The sequence below is a fragment of the Camelus dromedarius genome, chromosome 12 (assembly GCF_036321535.1).
Source record: "Camelus dromedarius isolate mCamDro1 chromosome 12, mCamDro1.pat, whole genome shotgun sequence".
Classification (NCBI taxonomy): domain Eukaryota; kingdom Metazoa; phylum Chordata; class Mammalia; order Artiodactyla; family Camelidae; genus Camelus; species Camelus dromedarius.
Genome location: NC_087447.1, coordinates 12,457,403 through 12,484,015, shown reverse-complemented (window position 1 = coordinate 12,484,015; position 26,613 = coordinate 12,457,403). Strand labels below are relative to the sequence as shown.

Sequence of the window (26,613 nt, the reverse complement as noted above, 5' to 3'; positions counted from 1 at the left end):
AGCTCCACAGCAGGGACTTCCAGATACCACATGCCACATCCATCCTCACTTTGTAGTTTCCAGGGAAACAGGACCCTGTGTCCGCACTGTGGGCGTGTTGTGAGATTGCCCCCTTAACATACAGCCTGCTTTGTTTTGAGCTTATCAAAAGTTTTCTTGATTTAAATTTCATCTAAACTCCACCCTTTTTAAAAATCCCACAATAACTTTATTTCCTCTTTGCTCAGTGAGATACCCATGGTGCTTCTGGTGTGTGACTGTCTCATTGGAATGGCTCAATAAAGCTGGCTTGGTCCAACTACACACTTGTTCCTGGTTGTCTTAGGCCGACCGAGCAAGGACAGTCACCAAACTATGTGGCTAATTTAATGCAATTTCAACCAACATCTAAATATACTTTTTAATGAAACAATCTGCTTTAAAAATATATGGGAGAAAAAATATGTAAAAATAGCCAATATAGTTTCAAAAAAGAAAAATAAAGATATTCAATGCAGATTTAAAGCTATCATAATTAAAACAGTAAAGTGTTTTTACTAGAAAAAGAGATGAATAGAAAAGGACAGGAAACCTTTAGAAAAACCACAGGCAGACCTAGGCATGAATGTCAACAGACTATGAATAAATGTTTTATTCCAAGTCAGGAAAGTCAAGATTCAACAAGGCAACACTCATAAAAAAAAAGTGTTACAATAGTTGGATGGCTATTTGAGAAAATACTGTTAAAATTCTACCCCACATCTTTTAAAATATAAAAATCATAACTATAAATATATTACATGAAAATAGTGAAGAATAGTGTTATGCTCTATTTTAATGATCTTCTTAAATAGAACATAAAAACCACATGAAGAACATGTTGTAAATTTTACTATATCACAATTTTAAATAAATATATGCCAACATGCATTCTAAGTAAAATTAAGACACAAAGATTGGGAAAAAATACTGAAACATATATTATGAAGGATTAAAATAAGAACACACAAAGAACTACCACTAATCATCAATTAAAATAGCAAATACTCATTGTAATGATAGGCAAAAGATGTAATGCATGCCACAAGAGAGGACACCCAAAGTCCCAATAAGAATAAAAAAAATGCTTAATTTCACAAATAATCGTGGAAGCCAAATTGAAAAAAATGACACACTATTTTCACCTGTCAAATTGACAAAATATTAAGTAAGAGTATAAAATACTGATGAGACAGTTAGAAGAAATAATCACTCATACTGCAGGGTGGAGCCTCTGGATGGTAATTTTTCACTATTTTGACATTTTTTTGGAAAAGCAAGTACTTAATGACTCACAAATTCCATTATGTAATATCTACCCCAAGGAAACACAGAATGGAAAAACAAGGATGTCTACTTCCTCATTGTTTAAAATGATGAAAAACTGGAATCCGCATAAATACTGTCCACAAGAGCAACAGCAAAATAAATCTTGGTACAGTCATTCTATGGAATACTGTGCAGAAGTTTAAAATTAGGTAATTCTGTATATACAAACATGGTTATTTTTCCAAGATATGTGAAGGAGAAGCAAGTTACAGAATGATCTCTGCAGTATGCTTTTAGGAACAAGTTTTAAACCTTAATATTTCCGTTAATTATAATCATTTAAATGTATGTAAGTAGAATAAAACGAAAAAAGTCTGTAAGGATATACACCAAATTTGCAATCATCATCTCTGAGAACAGAGGGGCTGTGAACTGGTACATGATGGGTAATCAAAGGTGACTTCATGTACATGGCAAATTTGATACAAGATTTTGGTACAGGGACAAAGCATACACGCATTAGCTTTATGTTTTAAAATAATCTAAAACAAAATCAAAAACTGTAGTAATCTAAAACAAGCCCCAAAGGTATTCCATCAATTTTAAAGAGTGAGAGAAGAAAAGAAAACAGCTACAATCAATTTGGGATGAGAAATGTGTGAAGCCTAGGAGGTAGAAAGCGAGAAAGTGAGAAACAACTGCAAGTTATGCATCTGGAGTTCTCGATTTCTAAAATTCTAACAAGCTGAGAGAACTCCAAATTCACCCTTTACAAATAAGAAAACTGAGTTCCCAAGATATCTGAGCCAAGACCACACAGACGGTGGCCAATACACCATCACTTACCAGCGTGCTGTGCTAAAGCCCATGGTTGGCTTCATGACACAACATAATTGAGGCTGCATGAGTATGCAACAAGGAACAAGCATTTATAGAATATTCAAGTCTTACCAGACTCCACCCCAAGTGCTTTGCCAACCTCAGCCCATTTGATTTCCACCCAAACCTGGATAAGAAACACTTTGTTATCCCCATTTTATAGAGCAGGCAGTAGAGGTTTTAAGTGCAGAAGCTGGAGCCTAAAGTCTGAGAGCCAGGATCTCATAGAGTTATCTGAGATTAAGACACTGCCCTGGCTGAATACAGAGTCTATCCTTTCAACAGTGTCACTCTCCCAAGAGGGAACCTTAGACCTCCCGATGTCCCAGCCCAGTTCTGCATGTTCTTTGTGGGATACGGAATCATCGATCACTGTCCAAGTGCAGATTTAATGCTGAAGGGTCTGTTGATTACAAAGAAAGCAATGATGTCTCAGAGAAATAGAGTCCAAGCTTACTCAAGCACAGGGGCTCTCAAACTTCTGCAAACTGTGCTCTTGTTGATAGTTTTTCCATTAACCTCCCCATTCTGTGCTTTGAGCGAGATGCCCATAACCCAGTGCAATACTGCATCCAGATGGCACCACACCTCGGGGTTTGGGGGTGGGGGCGGCTGTGCCCAGCCTCTCTCCGATTCAGGCACAGTCACTGGGTCCTTAAGAGGGATTTCACTTGACTGTAACCTCATGTGCATTTTACAGGATTTCACATTACTTCTTCCTAGACTGGGTGCAACATTCTAACCAGATACATGTCAATGTACCAAATGAACATACTTTAAATGTCAGACATTTTTATTTTCCCATCAATCTATTTAACTCATTTTGAACTTCTTGAAGATAAACAGAGAAGCAGAAATGATAATAATAAAAAAAAATCTAAACTTACATTTGAACGAATTCTTTTTTCTTTAGAATTAAAATTAAAATGGAGTACAAATTGCATTCTTTTTCAGCATGCATTTCATCTTCCCACCTCCCCTCGCCCCACCCCCTGCCCCACCCCTGTGCCTCTGCACAGAGAAGTCAGACTTTCTAGGAGTCACTTGGTTTTATTCTTAGTTTTCTTCCCAAGGAACTAGTATGATTCCACTAGGAAACAAATAATCTTCTTCTCGTGGTTTAAAGTTTCTAGAAGTAGTTACATCATTTTTTGTCCTGGGAGAATTTATGTCCCTAAAGTATGTCATACCTTGGGGATTTCATTGTTAAGAAGGATGTAAATTAAAATGTTCTTGCTTCCTTTAAACACTTTAAAAAAAATCCACTGGGATCACTGTATTTGTTTAGATAAACGCTTTATTTCTTACCTCCTTCTTAAACTATTTAAAACGTAAACTTTAGTGCAATGATGTAATAATGTCTGCATTTTCCCCACAAGAAGTACCACAAAATTTCTGGAACTGCTCAACTAAAGCACATTATAATAGAGGATCCAACACAAGGGTACCTTATTTAACATTATAATTGTTTATCGTTTTCCCAACACGGACAGGAAAATCACTGAGAATCAGAATGTGTGAAGAATTTCTATTCTATTCATATAGGCTTTTTTCCTGAGAAATTGAAAGAGGTTTCACTGACAAAGGCAAGCCTGATGCTACATTTTTAAGCTTCTATTGATAAATAACAGAGAGAAAAATGTACAAATCTTAAGTGTACTGCTCAGTGCTTACTACAAAGTGAACACAAGCATGCAGCCACCACCTACGTCAAGAAACACACCATCTCCACCATCCACATCATGTCTGTGAACTTCACCCCTGGTTGAATAAATCTCTAGTTCATATACTGCATTGCTGTTAGTATTCTAGTATGTTGATTTTTCACAAATGATTTATCCATTCCTGTGTGGCTGGGCATTTGAGTTGCTCCCAGCTTTCACCTTTTGGGAATTTTTCTCCAATGATCATCCAATGAATCTTTGCTGTTCATGAGCACACATATCTCTTGGGAAGAAGCCTGATAGTAAAATTTCCTTGTTATAGGGCACATATATATTCATACTGACTGATAATTCAAGAAGTTTTCCAAAACCCATTATTTACACTCCCAGTAGTAGCACATGAGAGTCAGTATTTGTCATTTTAGCCATCTCGGTGAGTGTGGAGTGGTATCTCATTGTGCCTTTAACCATCATTTCCCTGATTTCTAGGGAGACTGAGCAACCTACTGCAATATTTATAGGACATTTACCTAACCACTTTTATGAACTGCCTGTTCAAGTGTCTTGCCCACATTTTTTGACTGGATTGTCTGTCTTTTTTAAAAGTTTGTAGTTATTCATATATTCGAGGTATATCAACTATATGCATTGTAAATACATTTCCCTTGTTGTGGTTTACATGTTTATGCTCTTCAGTGTAAGCTTAAGTTCTCAATTTTAATGTGATTCAGAGAATCAATATTATCTTTCCTGTTTAGTATTTTTGTAGCTTATTATTTTTTTAATTCCCAACCACATGTAACAGAGATATTCTCCAATATTATCTTCTGGATACTTTAATTCCTTGCCTTTCACATCTTGATCTCCAAATCATCTGGAGATGATCTTAGTGTGTATTGTGAGATGGGGGTAAATTCCACTTGTTTTCCATGCAGACATCCAATGGATCCAACATCATTTTTTAAAATCAGATACTGTCTTCCCAAAGTACACTGCACCATAAAGCGGAAGTGATTATCTCTGACAGCTTTACACCAAACTCTTTTTTAATCACGTAATTTTACAAAATCTTATCTGAATCTTATTAAATAGTAACCTTCTAAAACATTTGTCCTCATTTTTGTTTGGAAGAATAAACATATGTGAATCCAGAGAAATTCTAGGGGAAGAAAAAGAATGATATCCTGTCACTGCTGAATGGCCTTCTACTGGCTACATCAAAGGCCTGGGCTTTGGAGAACTCAGAGTGGGGTCACACACCACTTCTTCCATTATTAGATGCCTGATCTGAGGCATGGGGCTAAAGTTCCCTGAGTCCTCAGTCTCCCCAGCTACAAAATGGATCTAATGACTCATATCAGGTGGGAGCTAAAATATTAAAGGTTTTAATGAAACATTTAGTGCAGTATCTATGGTACAGTTGATCCTCAGCAAAGATACAATAGCATTTTATCAAAGAATAAATATTCTGTATTAATAAGAGCTTTAAAAATTACATTAGCATGAAAGAAAACAGGAAAAAAAAAATCAAAACTACAGGCCCAGGAAAGAAAAACACACACGCAGACACACACATCACACATTAGCTAGGATAAGCTCAAATGTCAACTCTTCCTCTTACTGATTACTTGTCTTTAAGAGAGCTGCTTATTCTGCGAGTATCAGTGTGACTGGCAGAATTTCTAAAATGGTCCTGCAAGGATCCCTAATCTTCGTCTCTTTTTTAATTGAAGTATAGTCAGTTTACAATGTTGTGTTAATTTCTGGTGCCTGATCTTTGTCTTAATCCCTGGAATCTGCGAATTTGATGAAATAGCACTCAGTGTGATTCTGTTACAGTGTATGGCACGGTTAACCTTAAAAGAGGGAGATTACCCTGGATTACCTGGGTGGGTCCAGAGCTTTCTCCAGCTGAGAGCCAAAGAGTCACAGAGGTTCAGGGAATGGGAAGCAGCACATGTGTTTCTGCTGTTCTGAGGACAGAGGGACCACATACGAACGAATGCAGGCAGCCAGCAAGGAACAGGCACAACAGTCTTACAACCACAAGGAACATAATGTTGTCAAACACACAAATGAGCTTGGAAATGGGGTCTTCCTCAGAGCCCCTGGGAAGGCGCCAAGAACCACTGACATGTTGATTTCAGCCCTGTTAGATCCTGAGCAGAGAATCAGGCCATGACGGATCCAGACTCCTGACCCATGGAAACTGCAAGCTATTAGATTTGTGTGGTTTTAAGGTACTAGTTTCTGTTAAATCTGTAATACAGCAGTAGAAAATGACTACAAGAGTATATTCATCTTTAAAATGGAAATAGTAATATTTTACTTGTGTGCATGTGTATAACAGTATAAAGACTACAGATAATGAGACTGGAAAGCACATAACTTATGTCCTGTTACACCGTGGAAGTTCAATCAATGGCAGTTATTACCAGGATTATTCAACAGATGGAACTGGGCTGATTATCAAAACAGAATCACTTAAGAATGACTAAGATGCCCAACTAAATAGAAATATTTAAATAGAAGTAAAATCCCAGTCTAACCTAGTTCACTCTCCTGGGGTACACTAAATAATCCATTTTAAGCTTAGTTTCATTAAAGAAAAAAACAATGAATATTGAATACTTTTGTAAGCAAAAAAAAAAAAAAAATTGGACAATATATCCAAGTTCCTCAGTTGCAAGCTACAGAAATAGGAAATTCGTCTGAAGTATATTAGGCAGCTCACAGCACCAATGGGAAGGTGAGAAAACAGACTAAAACCTAAACAAGAACCAGGACAGTTCTGGCTGATTGATTCAAGGGCCCTTGGCTAAGATGAATGGGATCCAATCACCTTTCTGTCCCTGTGTCATTCTCCTTACAAGTTAACATCCAAGAAGAAATGGTTCACGCTTAGGAAATTTGACTGCACCTCGCAGCAGGAAAGCAAGGGAACTTGGTTAAAGTCCTTCTAAGACTGAAATCTGTAGCTGAGAAATAAATCTCCATAAGGAAATCAGGGCACTATTGTAAATGTAAGTAGAGTAAATTGACCTCTGTAACAAGAAACAACTAAATATCACAGGGGGAAAAAGTGCAAAATATGATGCTTTACCAAAAAAAAAAAAAAAGTCATATCACTGGAACTGCCTTATAGTGATAAATGGAATAAAATCATAAAGGAAAAAAATCAATTCACTCCTTAAAAGTTATCATTTTTTGTCATCTATTGCATACCAGACTCCATGTAAAGTCATACATATATTCATGTGTGTGTGTGTAGTTATTCGTACTGTTCCTTTTTTTCCACTTTGTGCAGATAAGCCTTTCATCCAAGGAGTCATAGACAGAGTTGATAACTGAACCTATGCCCATCAAACTAAAATGCCCATGAAATAAATAATATAGTGTTGAACACATATTTATTGTTCAATCAACAAATACACATTGAGCACCTATTATGTGCCAGACAGTGGAGTCAAGTACAAAGTAATGAACATGAAACAACTCTCTCTCATGACTCTTATCTTCAATGGGGAGGAACACACAATAAGTAAGCAAGTAAATAAATAAAATTTGGGTGTTTTTAAGTACTCCAAAGTATAATAAATTTAAAAAGGTAAGTGGTTGAGAAATGGGAGGAGGAGAGAATTATTTCAGGTAAAGAGGTCCAGATGGCCTCTTGGATGATGTGATGTGAGGATTCGAGCAGAGACTTAGTGAGGTGAGATGTGAAATGAAGCACTGCTCCAGGAGGAGGAAACAGAAGATGCAAAGGCCAGGTAAGACCCCAAATACGACTGAAGAAATCCCACAGAGGAAGCCTCTAGATGGTGCACCAGCCATGTAGGGCAGTGTGTTCCAGCAGTGGTTTACAAACAAACAGACAAAAGGAATCAGACTGAATCAGAATCCACTGCTTAAGGCTACCAAGATAACTGTCCAGCTTTTTGTTTTATTTTGTTCTCATGGTGCTTGAAGCTTGGAATAACTAGGAAATAATAGACCACAATTAATCCAGCACAATGTGCCTACAAAATCTTAATTTATGCAGCAAAGAGTCACCTGGTAAAAAAGGTAACAAGTATTTTAATCTCTTCTTAAAAGTAATTATTTTTATTAGCTCTCATGTAGCTCACAGTAAATCCCCTCTACCAACGGACATAACAAAATAACCTCCTACTTTCAAATTTCCATTCCCCAAACACCTGCCTCATAAAAAGGAATGAGAAAATTACTCTGAGGATAAGAATAAATCAGTTTCCCAACATTGCCCTCCATCCTAGAACACCCAGAGGTCCCGTTAATATTTTGCAGGGTACTTTCCCCTTTTATGATTCAAATAGTGGCATCGAACTCCAAGGAAAACCATACCATAAACAGAATTCCTTTATCCTTCCCAATCCGTGCCTTCTTAAAGAGGCTTTTCTTTACTACTCTGGCTAAAATACACTCTATCTTGGTTCATTTTTTGTCATCTATTGCATACCAGACTCCTATCTTGGTTCCTCAATTATTTTTTGTCATAGAAATCAACATAGATGTGTAATCATTTTTTAAATCTCTTTGCTTGTTTACTTGACTTTCTACTCCACCAGCCTGTAATTTCCATGAGGACTTTTCTTCTTAATACGAATAACACCCAAAAAACTGTCAGGCACATAAGAGACATATGTAAAATCGGTTACATTACTCATTGATTGCAGCATTCTTTGATTCCCGTTTCCTCTTAACTGAATATCATTTGACCCAAGTCATCACCCAACAGAGACATCAAGAAAGCATGGTGAAAAATAAGCAAAATGGGGGGCAGGGGTACAGCTCAGTGGTGAAGCACATGCTTAGCATGCATAAGGTCCTGGGTGCAACCTCCAGTACCTCTATCAAAATTAAACAAACAAACAAACAAACAAAAACAGAAAGAAGAAAAAGCAAAACAGGAAACTCGGGGGAGGATGTAGCTCAGTGGTAGAGTACTGCACTTAGCATTAGCATGCAGGAGGTCCCGGGTTCAATCCGCAGTCCCTCCATTAAAATAAATAAATAAACCTAATTATCTCCTCCTCCAAAAAAATTAATAAAAACAAAAATAACTTTTAAAAAAAACCAAGAGCCTCTGTGATATTACAGACTATTATAGCCTTCAAAGTTATTGAATTAAAATTAAATGTCTTTTAAAGAAAGCCTTCAGAGATGACAGTGTGGATCTCACTGAGTCTTAACTTACAATGGTACAAAAACATGCTTTATCTCCCTCATTTCTTGGATGTGTTACTATGTTCCAGGAAATAAAACACAGAATATGGTTGAAAGAATATTGTATGTAGAAAAAATTAAAATGTGAGACCAAACTATGAGGTCATGGGCAATCCATTGATTCTTCATGACTGTTTGGCTCATTGTCTGTAAAAATAGAATTAATATCCTGCCTATGACACAAAAATCAATAAATGATAACAATAAGTAACACTTTATTAAAGAACTGGAATGCATTCTACACTTCACATGCACAAATCATGGCAAAACCCCAGCAAGTTATTATTATGAGCAAACAGTACAGGGGACGTATAATGCCTTGGTAAAACACCTACTTCAAGCATGAAAGTAGTAGTAGACAGGGCTATGGCTGCATAATCCCTGAATAATTCACTTTTTTTCAGTTTTATTGATATACAATTGACATACAATATTGTGTTAGCCCAAGGTGTATGACATGAGGATTCAGTATTTTTATACATTGCAAAATGATTACCCTAATAAATTTATCAATTCCCTAACAGAGTTACAAATTTTATTTCTTGTGATGAGAACTATTAAGATCTACTCTCTCAGCAACTTGCAAATATGCAATGCAGTATTGTTAACTATAGTCACCACTGTATGTTACAGCCCTAGACATATTTATCCTGTAAGTGGAAGTTTTTACCTTTTGACCATAGTATACTTTTTAACAGTTTGCATTTAATGAGTCAAGGCCAAGATCACAGACAATGAGATCTCAACATATTATAAGCAAAATAGAAGTATTTTTAAGTCGCTGGTTATGATGATAACATTTATTCAGGATTTAACAAAGAAACTCTCATATCCTAGTCATAAATTTTTTTGCATATGTGAGTAACAACACTTTTTTAAAGTCTTGGGATTCAGTAATCTACTTATCTGAGTTTAAAGTTCTAAAATTCATTTCTGCTGAATAAGAAATGAGAAAAACAAAATGAGAAAACTGTAACCTAAAGACATTGTGTGACTTATCAATGACACAGAGTAATAGTGAATCTCAACAGAAAATTTGCAGTTTTTCCATTGTACATATATATTAGCTCTCAATCTCTAGTACAAGTGATGTTCTGATTTATTTACCTTCTTAATCTATAATACAAACGATGTCATAGTTCACTTACTCAAAAGAAATTTCTTCCTTTCAAATGTCCTTCTGAATGAATCCTTGATCTCTTTGTTTCTTAGGCTGTAGGTAAGTGGGTTTAACACGGGAATCACAGCTGTGTAGAACACAGAAACCACTTTGTTAATATTCAGGGAGAAACTAGAACTCCAACGTACATAGACAAAGAAGAGTGTCCCCTAAAGGATGGAGACAGGTGTCAGATGTGAAGAACAGGTGGAAAAGGCTTTCCGCCTCCCATCAGCAGAACGGATCCTCAGGATGGCGATGCCAACGTAAACATAGGAGACCAAGGTGATCACACCGTTGAGTACTCCTAGAGCTCCAGTCAAGATGAAAAGTAAACATTTACTGACCTGTGTGTCTGCACATGCCAGGGAGAGAACAGGAAGGTCACAGAAGAAGTGATTGGTGATATTCGGACCACAGCAAGGCAGGTGAAAGGTGAAAGTTATGTGGATCATGGTGCTTTTAAGACCCATGGCAGCATAAGGCCCTACCACCAACTGCACACAGACACACATGAGTGTGCACAACAAGGGCTTACAGATAGCCATGTACCGCTCATATGCCACGGAAGCCAGAAGGAAACACTCAGTCACTACAAATGGACCAAAAAGCCAGATCTGGGCAACACAACGAAAGAAAGAGATGAATTTTTTCTCCACAAGGATGTCAGTCAACATTTTGGGACCAATGACAGCAGAGGAGCAGACATCTACAAAGGACAAGTGGCTGAGAAATAAGTACATCAGGGTGAGGAGTCGAGAATCCATCCAAATGAGAGTCATTATCCCCACATTTCCCAGAAGAGTGGTAAGATAAACCAAGAGAAATACCACGAAAAGAAGAAGCTGGTGCTGGAGGTGATTTGTTAAGCCCACGAAAACAAACTCAATCACCAAAGTCTGATTTCCATTATCCATTTCTCTGATCTAACCTTTAATGAGAAAGAGAAAGATTTTTCTTTTGAATCAATTCTTAATTGGGCTTTTTCTTTTTAAAAATGAATACAGCTTCTATATTTTTACATTTCGTAGAGTAGACTGACAGATGACACGCCTGCTTCCGACCTCTTGGTGGTCATCATAACTACTTACTAACTATCTGTGTGATACTGAGTAAGTCGCTGAACCTCACTGGCTTTTCAATTTCTTCTTGATCAAAACAGAATTTTTGAAGGGAATCAGATTTTTTAGGTGTAGAAGTTCCCTTTGGAGATTATCCAAGGCAAGTCCTGTAACGGTGCCAGATTACATTTCTAAAAATCCCTGCTTTTGAAAGGAGGATATTTTAAGACACATTTCATAGATAAGGTATTACGTGAATTTGATGAATTCAGGCTGATAGCTCTCACTCTCACTCTAGGTGATGGGTGTTAAGAATGTATCTTCCTTGCCAATTCCTTTAGATTCTAGAAAAATAGTGTTTTATCTAAAGGATAACTTCTGAAGTCTAAGAAGGAGTGCAAGCTCAGACAAAAGCTGGTTTTTGAACAGGATTCAAAGTCCACAGCAGTGTCTACTCTGTGACTCCTTCTCCAAAACACCTCCTGGTATATCCTTTTCATCCTTAAGATATTATTTTTCTTTCCCAGCTTCTGATAATACTCCACTGGTTGCAACACTGACTCCATATTTAAGAATTGGTCTCTTCTTATGGACTAAAAACTTCAATGGAGTTTGACGAGATTAATCAGTGTATATACAAACAATATGAGGAATGTAGGTGTTTTGGAGAATAATGATTGGGATTTCCTCAAATTAATGTTAGACACCAAACCATAGATCCAGGAAGCTTAGAGAACACCAAGGAGGATAAATGCCAAAAACAAACAAACAACTATACCTAAGCATAAAATTTTCAAACTACATAAAATCAAAGATAAAGAAAAAATCCTGAAGGAAGCCAGAAGCAAAAAAAAAAAAAAAAAAAAAATCTCTCGAGAAACCATATCTCATTAAAATTGATGCCCTCCTCTGAGGCACCAATACTGTAAATCGGGATTTTAGTGTGTGGAGGCCTTAATTGACATAGAATTTCTCTGCTCCTCATATTGGGACCTACCCTTTCATTCCAAAATATGGAGAACCACTTACAGATCTATGAGATGAACAAAAAAAATGTACCTCCAAGTGAATTTCCATCATGCCTAATACGAAGAATCAGCTGGGAACATTTCTCACTAATAAAAACAAAGCAAAACCAAAAACATGATCTTAATATGCACCATGTTACACTTATAAAGTCTGAAGGAAAAGAATATGGTGCTGCAGTATTGACAGGGTAATTAATCCTCTGAATGGAAGCCACACTTAAGCAGTGTTATCCATGTAACCATGGTACAGAGAGTATTCTAGACAGAAAAAAACACTAGGGCATGAGAACAGCAGTAACTAGAGCTTCAGAGGACAGTTGGTTTTGCATATTTTTGCACATATTTGCATATATTTAGAGAAGGAACTCAGAGACATTGAGGAAATTTATAACTACCACTTGCTTCCTACTGTTCTTCTCCCAATCCCCTTTCAATGGATGTTAAATCATAAATGTTTAAGGAACAATTAAAAAGACAGAAAACACTTCGGGCATCATACCAGGAAATGACCATCTCAAAAGGTGACTTGTGGTTTGAGACATGTTACACAGTGAAGACCCAGAATAGAGGCAATTTAAGGCAAAATTTTACTAGGAAAGAAACTGTTGCTCTTCTGTAGATAAAAATAGAAAAAAATACATTTCCCTTTGTCACACGTAGGCCCAGGTTTTAACAATTCTTAGTAAAATGTTGTTAGAAAATTTTACAAGACTGACAGTTAGCAGTGTTAGTATTATATGGATACATTTAAGGTAATATTTACTATACCTTTCAAGTTTCATCACACTTGCATTGTGTCATTTTTAGCATTCTGCTATCATTTCAGAGGTTTTAGAAGAGAGAAAGCATACCACTATGTATAGAAGTTATAGACTATGGGGGTGGAGGAAAATGCAGATCTTTAGAGGGAAAAAGTGAGAGACTGAAGCACAGAGTGGCTGAGAACCTCTCCATTTCACTTCGGTTTTGACCAGTATTTCAGTCACCAATGTTCAGAAGTGTTTCATGAAGTCAGAGAATGTTAGAATGTAGCAGCAACCTTCAAAGAAGGCCTTGAACCCATCCTCCTCAACTTATTTATCTACTGATAAATTTATTCATTCAGTTTTGACACAGATTGCAGCTTTTCAAAAGTGAATCTTAATTACAAAGGTAAATGTATTTGTTATAAAACAAGTTCGACAACCCGGATGAGGATGGACCACCACCCTACCCTCCTGCTTCCAATGGGCCATGCCACTGAAGTAACCGGTGTTCACAGTTCGGTCTGTAGCCTTCCACACTTCTCTCTATCATCTTGTATAATGTGCATACCAATATATTCTACACAGTAGATAGACTGCCCCCACATTATTTTTACTAAGTGTAATCATTTTGGCAGATTTTACTTTGATTTGGGATTTTTTTTTTTCCATTCACCTACGATAGTATCAGGGAGTTTCTTCCAAACAAAAGCACAACTATCTAAATCATTCTTTTTATAATTAGCTGCATAATGATTCATAGGAAGAAGATTTCCTTCTCCTAATGATACAAAATCAGACTGTTTCCTTTTATCCCCCCTGCAAATGATGCTGCAACATTTGTGTCTGGTATTTATATTTCTATAGCATGAATTTCGAATGTAAGACAGCTAGGTCAAAGATCAAGTGCATTTTAATAGAAATCATGAAATTACTTTCTGAAAATGTACCCACTATAGCTAAGTGTAGAATACCCAAATGGTGACCTTACCAGCATTGCACTTAATCAGTTTAATGTTCCCCAATCTGATAGATGAAAAAAAAGAATAGGATTGCATTTTCATTTCATTTACTTAAGCAACTGAAAAGTTGAGTAGTTTTTTTATATATATTTATGCTTTGGGCCATTTGCAATTAGTTATGTCATTGCCCATTCATTTGGTGGTTATTTCTCTACTGTGTTTCATACATATGTATACATACGTTCCAACGCTTTCCTGTTGGGACACTAACTCATTGTGAGTCACTTGTTCTACAGCTGTTCTCTCACTTTCCACAGTTCAGCTTTTATCAAGGTTTATGAAACCTTTATGGATGAACTTTGTTGATATTTTTCTTACAATGTTTGCCTTTCTGGGCTGGAATAAAATGTCTTCTCACATGTAAGAATAGATAAATGTTCTCCTGGACCCTCTTCTGGCATCTCTTACATTTCTACTTTCAACATGTATGTAAAGTGTTTTATATTCCCCATCATTTTGCCAAGGAGAAGACTGAAGAACAACAATATAAACAATATGTCTAGTATATGAATGACCTTGAAACTAGCAGACCCAGGAACTAAGGGGAATGAGACATGTGTCTCTTCCCTTGAACACACATAACTGAATTAACATGAGTGGTGCAACACAATTAGAATTCTATTTTATCTATTTAAATTTTTTTTTCCTTTCAAACTTCCTACTGAATGCATTTTTCACCTCCTTGTTCCTCAAGCTGTAGATCAGGGGGTTCAACATGGGGGTTACCACAGTATAAAACAGAGAAATCACTTTATTCATATCTAGGGAGGAACTTGAGCTAGGTTGGACATAAGTGAAGAAAAGAGTCCCATAGAGGATGGAGACAACTGCCAGGTGAGAAGAACACGTGGAGAAGGCTTTCCTCCTCCCATCAGCAGTCTGGATCCTCAGCACGGCCACCAGGATGCAAACATAGGAGACCATGATGATCAGGCCACTGAGAACTCCTATGGCTCCCGCTAAGATGAAAAGCACTAACTTATTGATCCAGGTGTCTGCACACGCTAGGGAAAGCAGTGGTGAAATATCACAGAAGAAGTGATTGATGCTATTTGGACCACAGAAGGGTAAGCAAAAAGTGAAAACTGTATGAGTCATGGTGCTTAGAAGACCCACAGCATAAGGGCCCACAACCAGCTGCACACAGACCCTCTGGGACATAATGAGGGTGTACAGCAAGGGCTTGCAGATGGCCACATACCGATCATATGCCATGGAAGCCAAGAGCAAACACTCAGTTGCCACAAAAAGACCAAAGAACCACATCTGTGCAGCACAACCCATGAAAGAGATGCCTTTTTTTTCTACAAAGATATCACACAGCATCTTGGGGGCAATGGAAGAAGAGGAAAACGTGTCTACAAAGGACAAGTGGTTGAGAAAAAAGTACATAGGCGTGTGGAGTCTGGGATCGATCCATATGAGAGTGATCATGCCCAAGTTGCCCCCCAGGGTGACAAGATAGACAAAGAGAAAAATGACAAAGAGGACAATCTGCAGGTGGAGATGATCTGTGAGGCCCAAGAAAAGGAATTCAGCCACTGCTGTCTGATTCTTATCTTCCATTGATCATCTGTAATCTAAGAAAAACATTTATTTTGAAAAAACTATTTTTAAGAGTTACAAATATTATTTTAATCCAGTAACTGAGCATCTCATACAGGTCTGTAACAGACAATTATTGCAATAGTGTTGAAACGGAAGATAATATTCCTAGATACTAGGTCAGGGCAATTTGTGAAAAGATCCTGTGTTACCTGGATATTCACCCTTGACGTTTGCTCTGTCCCGTCAAGAGTCCAACTCTTTTACCTAAAACTCCTTCAAGTTATAAGTCTGTGCATGAACTACTCCCCAGGTTCATCTTAACTGTATGGTATGTTTAAAAAAACCACACACACACACACACACACAGCTGGAAGACTTACTGGGAATACTGTGAAACCAACGAGATATTCAGATCCTAACATATGACATCTGGGAAAGACTAACCAGGGGAGTTCTTGATCATACCGAATGATCTGTACCTTTCTAATGTTATTAGGACACAATTCACATGTGGGTTTTTCAGTCCATTCCCTACTCCCATCTGTAAAAAGCTGTGGAAAGGACAATATACACAAATGACAAAGGGGTTACTCATATAAAATGATGTGAAGCCACAGAGGGAACAGGGAGGCCATGCCTGTAAGATCGAGTGACCTGGCAAATGCTGGACAGCAACCCGTCATGGAAATTGTGTACAAAGCTAAGCATCCTGTGCACCAAATAACATGGAATGACTTTATGTGATTGCCCATATTTCATATAAACCACGTTTTAGGGCACTTATCATGAAATCTGTGAGGCATTATCAATTATAGTAATCATATATGTAAAATGCATAATGCTTTACCCAGGGAACGCATTCAAAATATGTTACTTTCTGATTCAGTCAGGGAAGAAAAAAAATCAAGCTGTTTCAAATTCCTAAGAGAAGATCACTAGGTAGATAATTTACATACAAAAAAAAATCTGATTTAAAAAATGCTTATTATCACTACAATAATGTCTTTTTAGGTAAAACAAAAGCAATGACTACTTTGAATCATCTGGTAATTACATGTGGAGCTCAATAAATGAAAAAAAATGGTGGCTGCATCTATTTGATTTATGATTATTTATCAGTATCATGATTACTTGCTTAATGCTATGTAGAGTAGCTTTTCAGCAGTCACAAAGACAATTCTAGGCTTAGATTAGGAGCTATAATGCAGGAGTGTTTTTGTCCATCCAAATATGCCAGTATAAGTGCGTGAAAGTAGGGGGCTGAACAGACTGCTTCTGGTTTTGATCCAACTAGTATTAATTAATTAATTAATTAACTAATTAGAATGTGAGTCATTTAAGTCTTCCATAAAACAAAGAGGATGCCACTTTCATAGCTAACATCTGTAACTCTAGAATTCCATACAGGCATTGCAATATCTCAATGTCAAAAAGAAATAAACAAGAAAATCATTTCAGAGAAAGTCACAAAAAGCAGTTGCTTAGTCTCATAAGGATGTGAACAAAATGCCAGTCTGCTCTCTTTAGAGAACCAGGACTAGGGGATGGCTTGTATTCCCAAAATTCAAACTCATCCTAATGTTTCTCCGCCATATTTCAAAAACTTCATAGTATCCAAAATGCAATGTACTCACTTCTTTAAGGATAGCCTTCATGGAGCTCCTTGAAGTGCTTCAGGGGAAATAATCATTATCTAGAAATAAAGACGGAACTTTCAACTTCCCTCATGATGGCAACCTTTTCTAAGAGGCATGGTTTTCTAGGTATTTGGTGAAGAAGACAAATCCCTCATCTTGAACATCCTGGAGTAAAGAGATACTATTTGACCTGCACAGTGATTCACATGCTGCACAGAGTAAGGGACTTTTTCTTTGGAGTTTTCAATATTTAGATTCAGGTCCCCAAGGAACTAAAACCTCAAGAGCTTTCACCTACAGGGACAAAATTAACAAATTTACATGATCTCGGTGGCATTTGGACCATGTCTTATTTCCAAACTGTATCTTTTTCAAAGAGAAGATTCTTAAGAAAACAATGTGGGTTTTTCCCCACATTGGAATCCTATTTGCCAGAAGAGAGCTCTCTTTTCTATAAGTGGAGGGTGATGCATTGAGCACTCAGCACCAGCTGAGATGAAGTAGATTCCTGCCTAGATTCTGAAGCCACATTGTCTGGGTATAAATCTAAATTTTATCACTTACTGGCTGTGTCACTTTGAGCAAGTTTTTAAATTCTCTGTGCCTCACTCTCTTAATCCCTTAAATCAAGAAAAATGCTTTCTAGCTCACAAAGATTTTACAAGGAATTAATGATGTAATAAATTTAAAGTATTAAAAAAAAGTGCCCAGCGCAGAATCAGTGTTCATTAGTCACTTAGGATAAGAGATCTGTTTAACACAGTTGAGGAGACAATATCTAGATATATGTATGTATATATATATATATATATATATATATATATATATATATATATATATATATATATGAATCAGTTCAAAGTAGCATTTTCTCATCTCTAGGCAAAAATTTAAAAAGTCACCAAACTCGTAAGGTATGACAGATCACTGTCATCTTGAATATTTGGGAAAATTGTCCAACAAGAAATTTTTCTGACAAGATAAGTTTAATTTAGAGAAACTGAGGTTAAAGGGAAAGGCATTCGAGCAGTGCTAATGAGATGAACAGAAGCAAGGAAGCAGAAACTAAGTGAAGGCAGTTGTCTGGGAGAGAAGGGTCACATGAGAAAGAAGAAATGCAGAGTCGATGACAGAGGGTGAACTATCTCAGTTATCAGCTTCTATGAGAACCTGTTTATCCCACCAAGAAGAGCTGATAACTCATTCTATCAATCCCCAAAACACTTCAAGGCCAGCCCATTTTTAACCTCTATTAAGCATCTCTCTCAAGTCTGTCCAATACTTGGTGTTGTGCATGAATTTGCTGAATCAGTGGAAAACAAACACATAGAACTAGATGTTAATATTGGTTTATGTTTAGCAGGTAAAACTATTCTCTATGCATTTTGAATAAAGATGTCAGGGGAAAAGCATTTTCACCTGTTATTCTTCTTAAAAACTACTTAAAAGCAAAGAGAAAACAACATAAACAAATTGAAACAAACAAATGACACTTTGTTAAATCTACCTAAAAGGAATATAAAAATTAACAGGGCAAACAAAGCATTCTATTAACAAAAATAATTATGGGAAAATAATTCTTTATTACATTTTTAAAAATCAAAGCATGTATTCTGTGAAAGAGCATGGTTGACAAAAGCAACAGCAAAATCACATCTGGGGATAGGAAATAAGCCGGCTGAGCCCAGGAAAGGCAACAACGTCTAAACTGTCAGTCACATGTAACAAAACACAGGAGTACAGACACGACTTTCAATTACAGAAGACATTAGAAGATTTTAAAAATAAAACTTAAATTTAAACTGCAACTTCCGAATATTTAGAGAGAAAATGATTAATAAGGCAGAAGGGAAGATCTAACACACAATTGGTATCTATGAAGAAGAGAGAAGTAATATTCATTTGCAGTTTTGCCAAAACTCTATGTTAACTCTCCTGCCCTTTTTAACATAGTCTGTGGATATCTGGTCCCCTATCCACTTACACTCAGAGGATACAATACTTAGCATCCACCACACTGACAGCATCATACTAACAGAGCAGGTTACACAAGCAGTTGCTTCAACATTGGAGGCCTTGATAAAACACATGTGGTCCAGAGGGTGGGAGAGGAACCCGACTGAGATTCAGGAACTAGACACATTGGGGAAGTTTTTACAGGCCCAGGAGTTAAGGACATGCTAACACCTCCTCCAAAGTAAAATTCATTAAGAAAGAACCAGAGTGTGCTGGGAGCTTTCTTGCGGTTTTGGGGTCAGCTAGGACTAGTTCTCCAGCCTGTATACTGAGTGGCAGAGAAGGCTGCCGGTGGTGCATGGGATGCAGGGCAGCCACAGCTCTGCAGCAGGACCCAGATGCACCACAAGCAGTCCTGCCACGTGGGCCACAGGATCCAACAGACTTTGTGGTCAAAGCTGTATACTGGGAAAAGAAGCAGGTTGGAGCATTACTGCATACAAGCTTCCAGGGGAGAAAAATGCAGGTCCTGGGGCCTTAAGAGCAATTCTATGCCATTTACAACAGAGAACGTTATGGCTCTTGAGGAAGTGCTCCTGTCCTGGTCTGTTTCTGGGCCCTGAAGAAGAGGGAACACTTGCACAAGGGGCATCATGGGAGGATGCTTCCAGCCAGCCATCAGAAGCTGTGTCTTGCCAGATCCTCCAGTAATAAAGTCAGACAGGCAGAGCAGCACGCTATCATACGATGAAAATGGTACAACTTATCGAGCCCAAGCAGGACCAGCCACAATTCAAATGTGTTTGAATAAAAGCTCTCTTTTCCTACTTCCAATGCAACTCCCACTGAAATAACCATCGTCAGCAGTCATTATATACCATTTACAGCTTTCCCAGTGCTCACTTACACTTGCAGATACACGTACATTTTAATCATTATATAGGTTTTGATCTTTTTCTTAACGATCAGAGCTACAACTTGATCTTCAACCTGATTTTTTTTCTTCAACTAACAGTAGACTGGATATAATAGTTCTCTCCACCTCAGTTGATCCTAATTCAGTCTTCATTTGCTGCAGAAAATTTTACTGAAAAGAAGTGTACTTTTCTTCAGTGATGGATATTCAAGTTATTTTGTCCATTTTTCTTTGCTACTACACATAAAACTGAAATACATGGAATCTGAGGCATTGGCATTTATATTTCTGTAGTCTAATTTCTCATGGAGGGATTTGTGGGTCAAATGCCATGGACTTATTTCAAATGGAAACTATCAAATTGCTCTGTGGAAATAGAGTGATTCTTCCTATCAGCAAGAAAAAAAAATGAGTGTGCATAGTCAACTAAGAACGTCACCATCAATGAAACCATTCAGGCACTGCACTGGCATTTTAATACTGTTTCATTTAACTGACCAATCATGGTGTTGAACATTTTCTCCATTTGGCAATTTGCATTCCCACTTTTGTGAATTGCCTCTTCTTTGTTTGTTTATCTGTTGTTTTCCTTTTGATTATGAATTTTAGACTGTTCTTTGAATATTAGGAATATTATCTCATTGTTTGGCACATTTTCCCTTGTCTTATTACTGTCTTTTAATACTGATTGTGTTACTTTAAGTTTTCCATTAAAACTTTTAGTTTTCATGTCCAGATTAAATGCTATTCATTCATTCACAATTGTACAAATATTCAGTGAAGTTTTCTTTTATATTATCATCTCATTTCTAAATTACTTGGAAATCCCCCTCATGTCACAGAGAACAAGACTGGAGCAGAAAAATACTTGAGAACCACTCTATTCTTCAAGTCATCTTGGATAGGCAGAGTCAGGACTCACATACAGATTCTAATTCCCCCCTAGTGTTCTTCTTACTATACATTCTGCACGAACAACTATAGTACTGCACAAATAGAGTTCTACTTTACCTACCTATTAGAGAACTTTTCCTTTCAAACTTCCTACTGAATGCATTTTTCACCTCCTTGTTCCTCAAGCTGTAGATCAGGGGGTTCAACATGGGGGTTACCACAGTATAAAACAGAGAAATCACTTTGTTCACATCTAGGGGGGAACTTGAGCTAGGTCGGACATAAGTGAAGAAAAGAGTCCCATAGAGGATGGAGACAACTGCCAGGTGAGAAGAACACGTGGAGAAGGCTTTCCTCCTCCCATCAGCAGTCTGGATCCTCAGCACGGCCACCAGGATGCAAACATAGGAGACCATGATGATCAGGCCACTGAGAACTCCTATGGCTCCCGCTAAGATGAAAAGCACCAACTTATTGATCCAGGTGTCAGCACACGCTAGGGAAAGCAGTGGTGAAATATCACAGAAAAAGTGATTGATGCTATTTGGACCACAGAAGGGTAAGCAAAAAGTGAAAACTGTATGAGTCATGGTGCTTAGAAGACCCACAGCATAAGGGCCCACAACCAGCTGCACACAGACCCTCTGGGACATAATGAGGGTGTACAGCAAGGGCTTGCAGATGGCCACATACCGATCATATGCCATGGAAGCCAAGAGCAAACACTCAGTTGCCACAAAAAGACCAAAGAACCACATCTGTGCAGCACAACCCATGAAAGAGATGCCTTTTTTTTCTACAAAGATATCACACAGCATCTTGGGGGCAATGGAAGAAGAGGAAAACGTGTCTACAAAGGACAAGTGGTTGAGAAAAAAGTACATAGGCGTGTGAAGTCTGGGATCGATCCATATGAGAGTGATCATCCCCAAATTACTCCCCAGGGTGACAAGATAGACAAAGAGAAAAATGACAAAGAGGACAATCTACAGGTGGAGATGATCTGTGAGGCCCAAGAAAAGGAATTCAGTCACTGCTGTCTGATTCTTATCTTCTATTGATCATCTGTAATTTGTTGATAAGAAAGAGAAACATTTTATTATTTAAAAATATATTACTAAGAGTAACAAATAATATTTTAATTCAATAACAATATTTTAAACAGGCTTGTTATAGAAAAGTAGTGAAATAATGTCAAGCTCGAAGATAATATTCCTAGATACTAGGTCAGGACAGTTGATGCAAAGATCCTGTGTCAACTTGGATATTCACCCTTGACGTTTGCTCTCTCCCATCAAGAGTCCAGCTCTATTATCTAAACCTTCTTCAAGTGATAAGTTTGTACATGAACTACTCCCCGAGTTTCATCTTACTGTATGATGGGATTAAAAAAAAAAAAAAAAGAAACAGCTGGAAGACCTTACTGGGAATATTTTAAAACCAATGAGATATTCAGATCCTAACATATGACATCTGGGAAAGACTAACCAGGGGAGTTCTTGATCTTACAGAATGACCAATACCATTGTAATATTATTAAGACACAATTCACATGTGTGTTTTTCAGTCTGTTCCCTACTCCCAGTTGTAAAAAGATGTGGAAATGATAACACACACAAATGACAGACGTTACTCATATAAAATGATATGATGCCACAGAGGGAATGAGGAGGCTGTGCCTGTAAGATGAAGTGATCTGGTAAATGTTGGACAGCAACATGTCATGGAAATTGTGTACAAAATTGTGCACCAAAATAACGTGGAATTACTTTACGTGATTGTCCATATTTCATAAAAACTACTTTCAGGGCACTTATCCTGAAATCTGTCAGGCAATATCAATTATAGTAATAATATATGTAAAATGTCGAATGCATAACATTTTATGCAGAGAACACATTCAAGAATATGTTATTTCTGACTCACTAGCAAGGAAGAAAAAAGTCAACTGTTTTAAATTCCTAAGGGAAGATCACTATGTAGGACATTTTTTGTGAAAAAATACTTTCAAGCAACATTTATTATCACTGAATGTCTTCTTTCAGTAAAATGGAAGCAATATATTACTCTTAAGTCAGACAAAGACAAATGTCTTATGGTATCCCTTATATTTGGAGTCTGAAAAATTATACAAATTAACTTATTTATAAAACAGAAATAAACTCACAGATACAGAAAACAAACTGATAGTTACCAAAGGGGGAAATGGGAGGAGGAATTAAATTAGGAATTTGGGGTCAACAGATACACACTACTGTATATAAAAGAGATAAAACACAAGGATCTGCTGTACAGCACAGGGCACTATATTCAATACCTTGTAACTACCTATAATAGAAAGGATCTATAAAAGGAGATCATATATGTAACTGAATCACAATGCGGTACACCTGAAACACTGTAAATAACTATACTTCAATTTAAAAAATTTTAAAGCAATATACCACTGTTGAATTATATAGTAATTACATGTGGAGCTTAATCTATGTAAAAATAGTGAATATATCCATTTGATTTATGATATTTACCATTATCATGATCATTTGCTTAATGCTACATGGAGTGTATTTTCAGCACAAAGAAAATTCTAGGCTTAGATATGAAGCCTTATCCATTGCATGAATATTTTCGTTTTTGTCCATCCAAATATGCCAGTATAGCTGTGTGGAGGTAGGGGGCTGCACAGCCTGCTTCCGGTCTTTGGTCAAGCCACTATTAATTTATTTAAATGAAAGTCCCTTTCAGCAGGATTATCTCTATGCCGCTTTCATAGCTAACATTCTACGACTTCAGCATTCCTTAAGGACATCACAGTGTCTCTATGTCAAAAAGAAGTAAATAAGAAAATCAGTTCAGAAAAAAATCACCAAAAAGACCAGTTACTTACTCTCATAAGGATGTTAACAAAATGCCAGTCTGCTCTCTTTAGAGAACCTGGGCTGAGGAGGGGGATGTTACCTTCCCAGAGTGCAAACTCATCCTGCTGCTTCTCCACCATATTTCAAAAACTTCATAGTATCCAAAATGCAATGTCCTCACTTCTCTAAGGATATCCTTTGTGTATCTCCATAAACTGCTTCAAGGGAAATAACCATTTTCTAGACATAAGGATGGAATTTTCAGCTTCCCTCATGGTGGCAAATTTTTTTAAGGAGATTTCTTAGATTTTCTAGGTAATTGGCGAAGAAGGCAAATCCCTCATCTTGAACATCTTGGGAGTAAAGAGATACTCTTTGACCTGCACATTGATTCACATGTTGCACAGAATAAGGGACTTTTTCTTTTGGAGTTTTCAATGATTTAGAGCCAGGTCCCCAAAGAACTAAAACCTCAAGAGCTTACACCTGGAGGGACAAAGTTAACATGATCTCAGTGGCATTTGGACCAAGTGTTATTTACCAACTGTATCTTTTCTCAAAGAGAAGACTGCTAAGAAAACAGTGGTTTTTCCCACTTTAGGATCCTCCATCGTCAAAAGAGGGCTCTCTTTTCTATGAGTGGGGAGCGATGCGTTGAGAACCCAGCACCAACTGGGAGGATGTCATCTGCTGCCTAGTTTCTGGATCCACGTTGCCTACAAACCTTAATTTCATCACTTACTGGCTGTGTCACTTTGAGAGAATTTTTAAATCTCTCTGTGCCTCATTCTCTTAATCTCCAAAATTAGACAGTATCTGATAAAAAAAGAAAACATCAATTCAAAGCAGCATTTTCTTATCTCGAGGCAAAAATGAAAAAACAGTCACCGGACACCTGAAGTATGACAGATGATTGTCAGCTTGAATATATGAGGAAATGTTCAAAGAAGAAAAGGTCTGAAAAGATAAGTTTAATTTAGATAAACTGAAATTAAGGGGAAAGGCATTCTAGGCAGTGCTAATAAGATGAACAGAAGCAAGGAAGCTAAGTCAAGGCAGTTGTCTGGGAGAGAAGGGTCACAAGAGAGAGAAGAAATGCAGAGTGTGATGACAGAGGGTGAACCGTCTCAGTCACCGGCTTCTCCGAGAACCTAATTGTTCATCCCATCAAGAAGATCTGATAACTCATTCTATCAACCTCCATAACATTTCACTGCTAGCTCGTTTTTAACCCCTATTAAATATCTTTCTCAAAAGTTCATCAATAATTGGTGTTGTGTCCATATTTGTTGAATTAGTGGAAAACAAGTCCATAAAACCTACATAATTCATAATGGTTCATATTTAGCAGATAAAATGATGCTATCTACTTTTGATTAAAGATGCCAGGAAAAAAGTGTTTATACCTGTTATTTGTCTTAAAACCACTTAAAAGCAATGAGAAAACAACAAAAGCAGATTCTTAAAAATGGCACATCATTAAACCTACAAGAAAAGAAATGGAAAACAACAGGAAGAAGTATTCCATTAACAAAACTATGTGCAGGTGACATGTTACTATGCACAGAAAACACGAAAGACTCTGCATGAAAAATAAATACTTAGGAATAAACCTGACCAAAGAGGTAAAAGACATACACAGAGAACTATAAAATATTAAGAAAATTAAAGATGATTTAAAGAAATGGGAAGATATCCCATGCTCTTGACTGGAAGAATTAATATTGTTAAAATGGCCATACTACCCAAGGCAATATACAGATTCAGTGCAATCCCTGTAAAATTACCATTGACATTTTTCACAGAAGAGGAAGAAAAAAATTTAAAATTTGTATGGAAACACAAAAGACCCCAAATATCCAAAACAATCTTGAGAAAGAAGACCAGAGCTGGAGGAATCACACTCCTTGACTTCAAACTATACCACAAAGCTACAGTAATCAAAATGGTATCTAACTGGCATAAAAACAGACAATATAGCTCGATGGAACAGAAGTCCAGCAATAAAACTACACACTTACAGTCAACTTATCCACAACAAAGGAAACAAGAATATACGATGGAGAAAAGACAGTCTCTTCAATAAGTGGTGCTGGGAAAACTGGACAACTACACGTAAATGAACAAAATTAGAACATTCCCTAACACCATATTCAAAAACTCAAAATGGATTAAAGACCTAAATGTAAGAAAGACCAGATACTATAAAACTGCTAAGGGAAAACATAGCAGAACAGCTACATGTAAATCAATAAAACTAGAACACTCTCTCACACCATACACAAAAAACTAAACTCAAAATGGGTTAATGACTAAACAAGACACAAGACTATAAATTTATAAGATTTGCACAGCAAAGGAAACCATAAACAAAATGAAAACACAACTTACAGAATGGAAGAAAATATTTACAAATGATGCGACTGACAAGGCCTTAATTTCCAGAATATACAAAGAGCTCATACAACTCAATAACCAAAAGACAAACAACCCAATCAGAATTCGGCAGGAGCTCTAAATAGACATTTCTGCAATGGAGACATACAAATGGTCAACAGGCACATGAAAAAAAGGCTCAATATCACTAATTATCAGAGAAATGCAAATCAAAACTCCCATGAGGTATCACCTCACACAGGTCAGAATGGTCATCATTAAAAAATCCACAAGTGAGAAATGCTGGAGAGGGTGTGGAGAAAGGGGGACCCTCCTACCCT

At 37.1% G+C, this 26,613-nt stretch overlaps 3 protein-coding genes across 3 annotated transcripts; all 3 read right to left on the bottom strand.

Moving 5' to 3' along the window:
• Window positions 1–10,214: 10,214 nt before the first annotated feature.
• LOC105090055 (olfactory receptor 5G25-like) lies at window positions 10,215–11,150 on the bottom strand. Its single transcript, XM_010981244.3, is given in 1 exon segment — window positions 10,215–11,150. A coding segment is annotated over 1 exon segment (936 nt).
• A 3,564-nt stretch (window positions 11,151–14,714) lies between these two features.
• LOC105090054 (olfactory receptor 5G3) lies at window positions 14,715–15,653 on the bottom strand. The gene has a single exon (XM_010981243.3). The coding sequence runs from the start codon at window positions 15,651–15,653 to the stop codon at window positions 14,715–14,717; it is 939 nt and encodes a 312-aa protein (XP_010979545.2).
• A 5,498-nt stretch (window positions 15,654–21,151) lies between these two features.
• On the bottom strand, window positions 21,152–22,040 carry LOC116155220 (olfactory receptor 5G3). The gene has a single exon (XM_031459341.1). The coding sequence runs from the start codon at window positions 21,962–21,964 to the stop codon at window positions 21,152–21,154; it is 813 nt and encodes a 270-aa protein (XP_031315201.1). The 5' UTR covers window positions 21,965–22,040.
• Between the last annotated feature and the right edge of the window lie 4,573 nt (window positions 22,041–26,613).

What these genes read in the sequence shown, in the direction of transcription:
- LOC116155220 (XM_031459341.1), bottom strand. Translation starts at nt 21,964, where the DNA reads ATGATCACTCTCATATGGATCGATCCCAGACTTCACACGCCTATGTAC.
- LOC105090054 (XM_010981243.3), bottom strand. Translation starts at nt 15,653, where the DNA reads ATGGAAGATAAGAATCAGACAGCAGTGGCTGAATTCCTTTTCTTGGGC.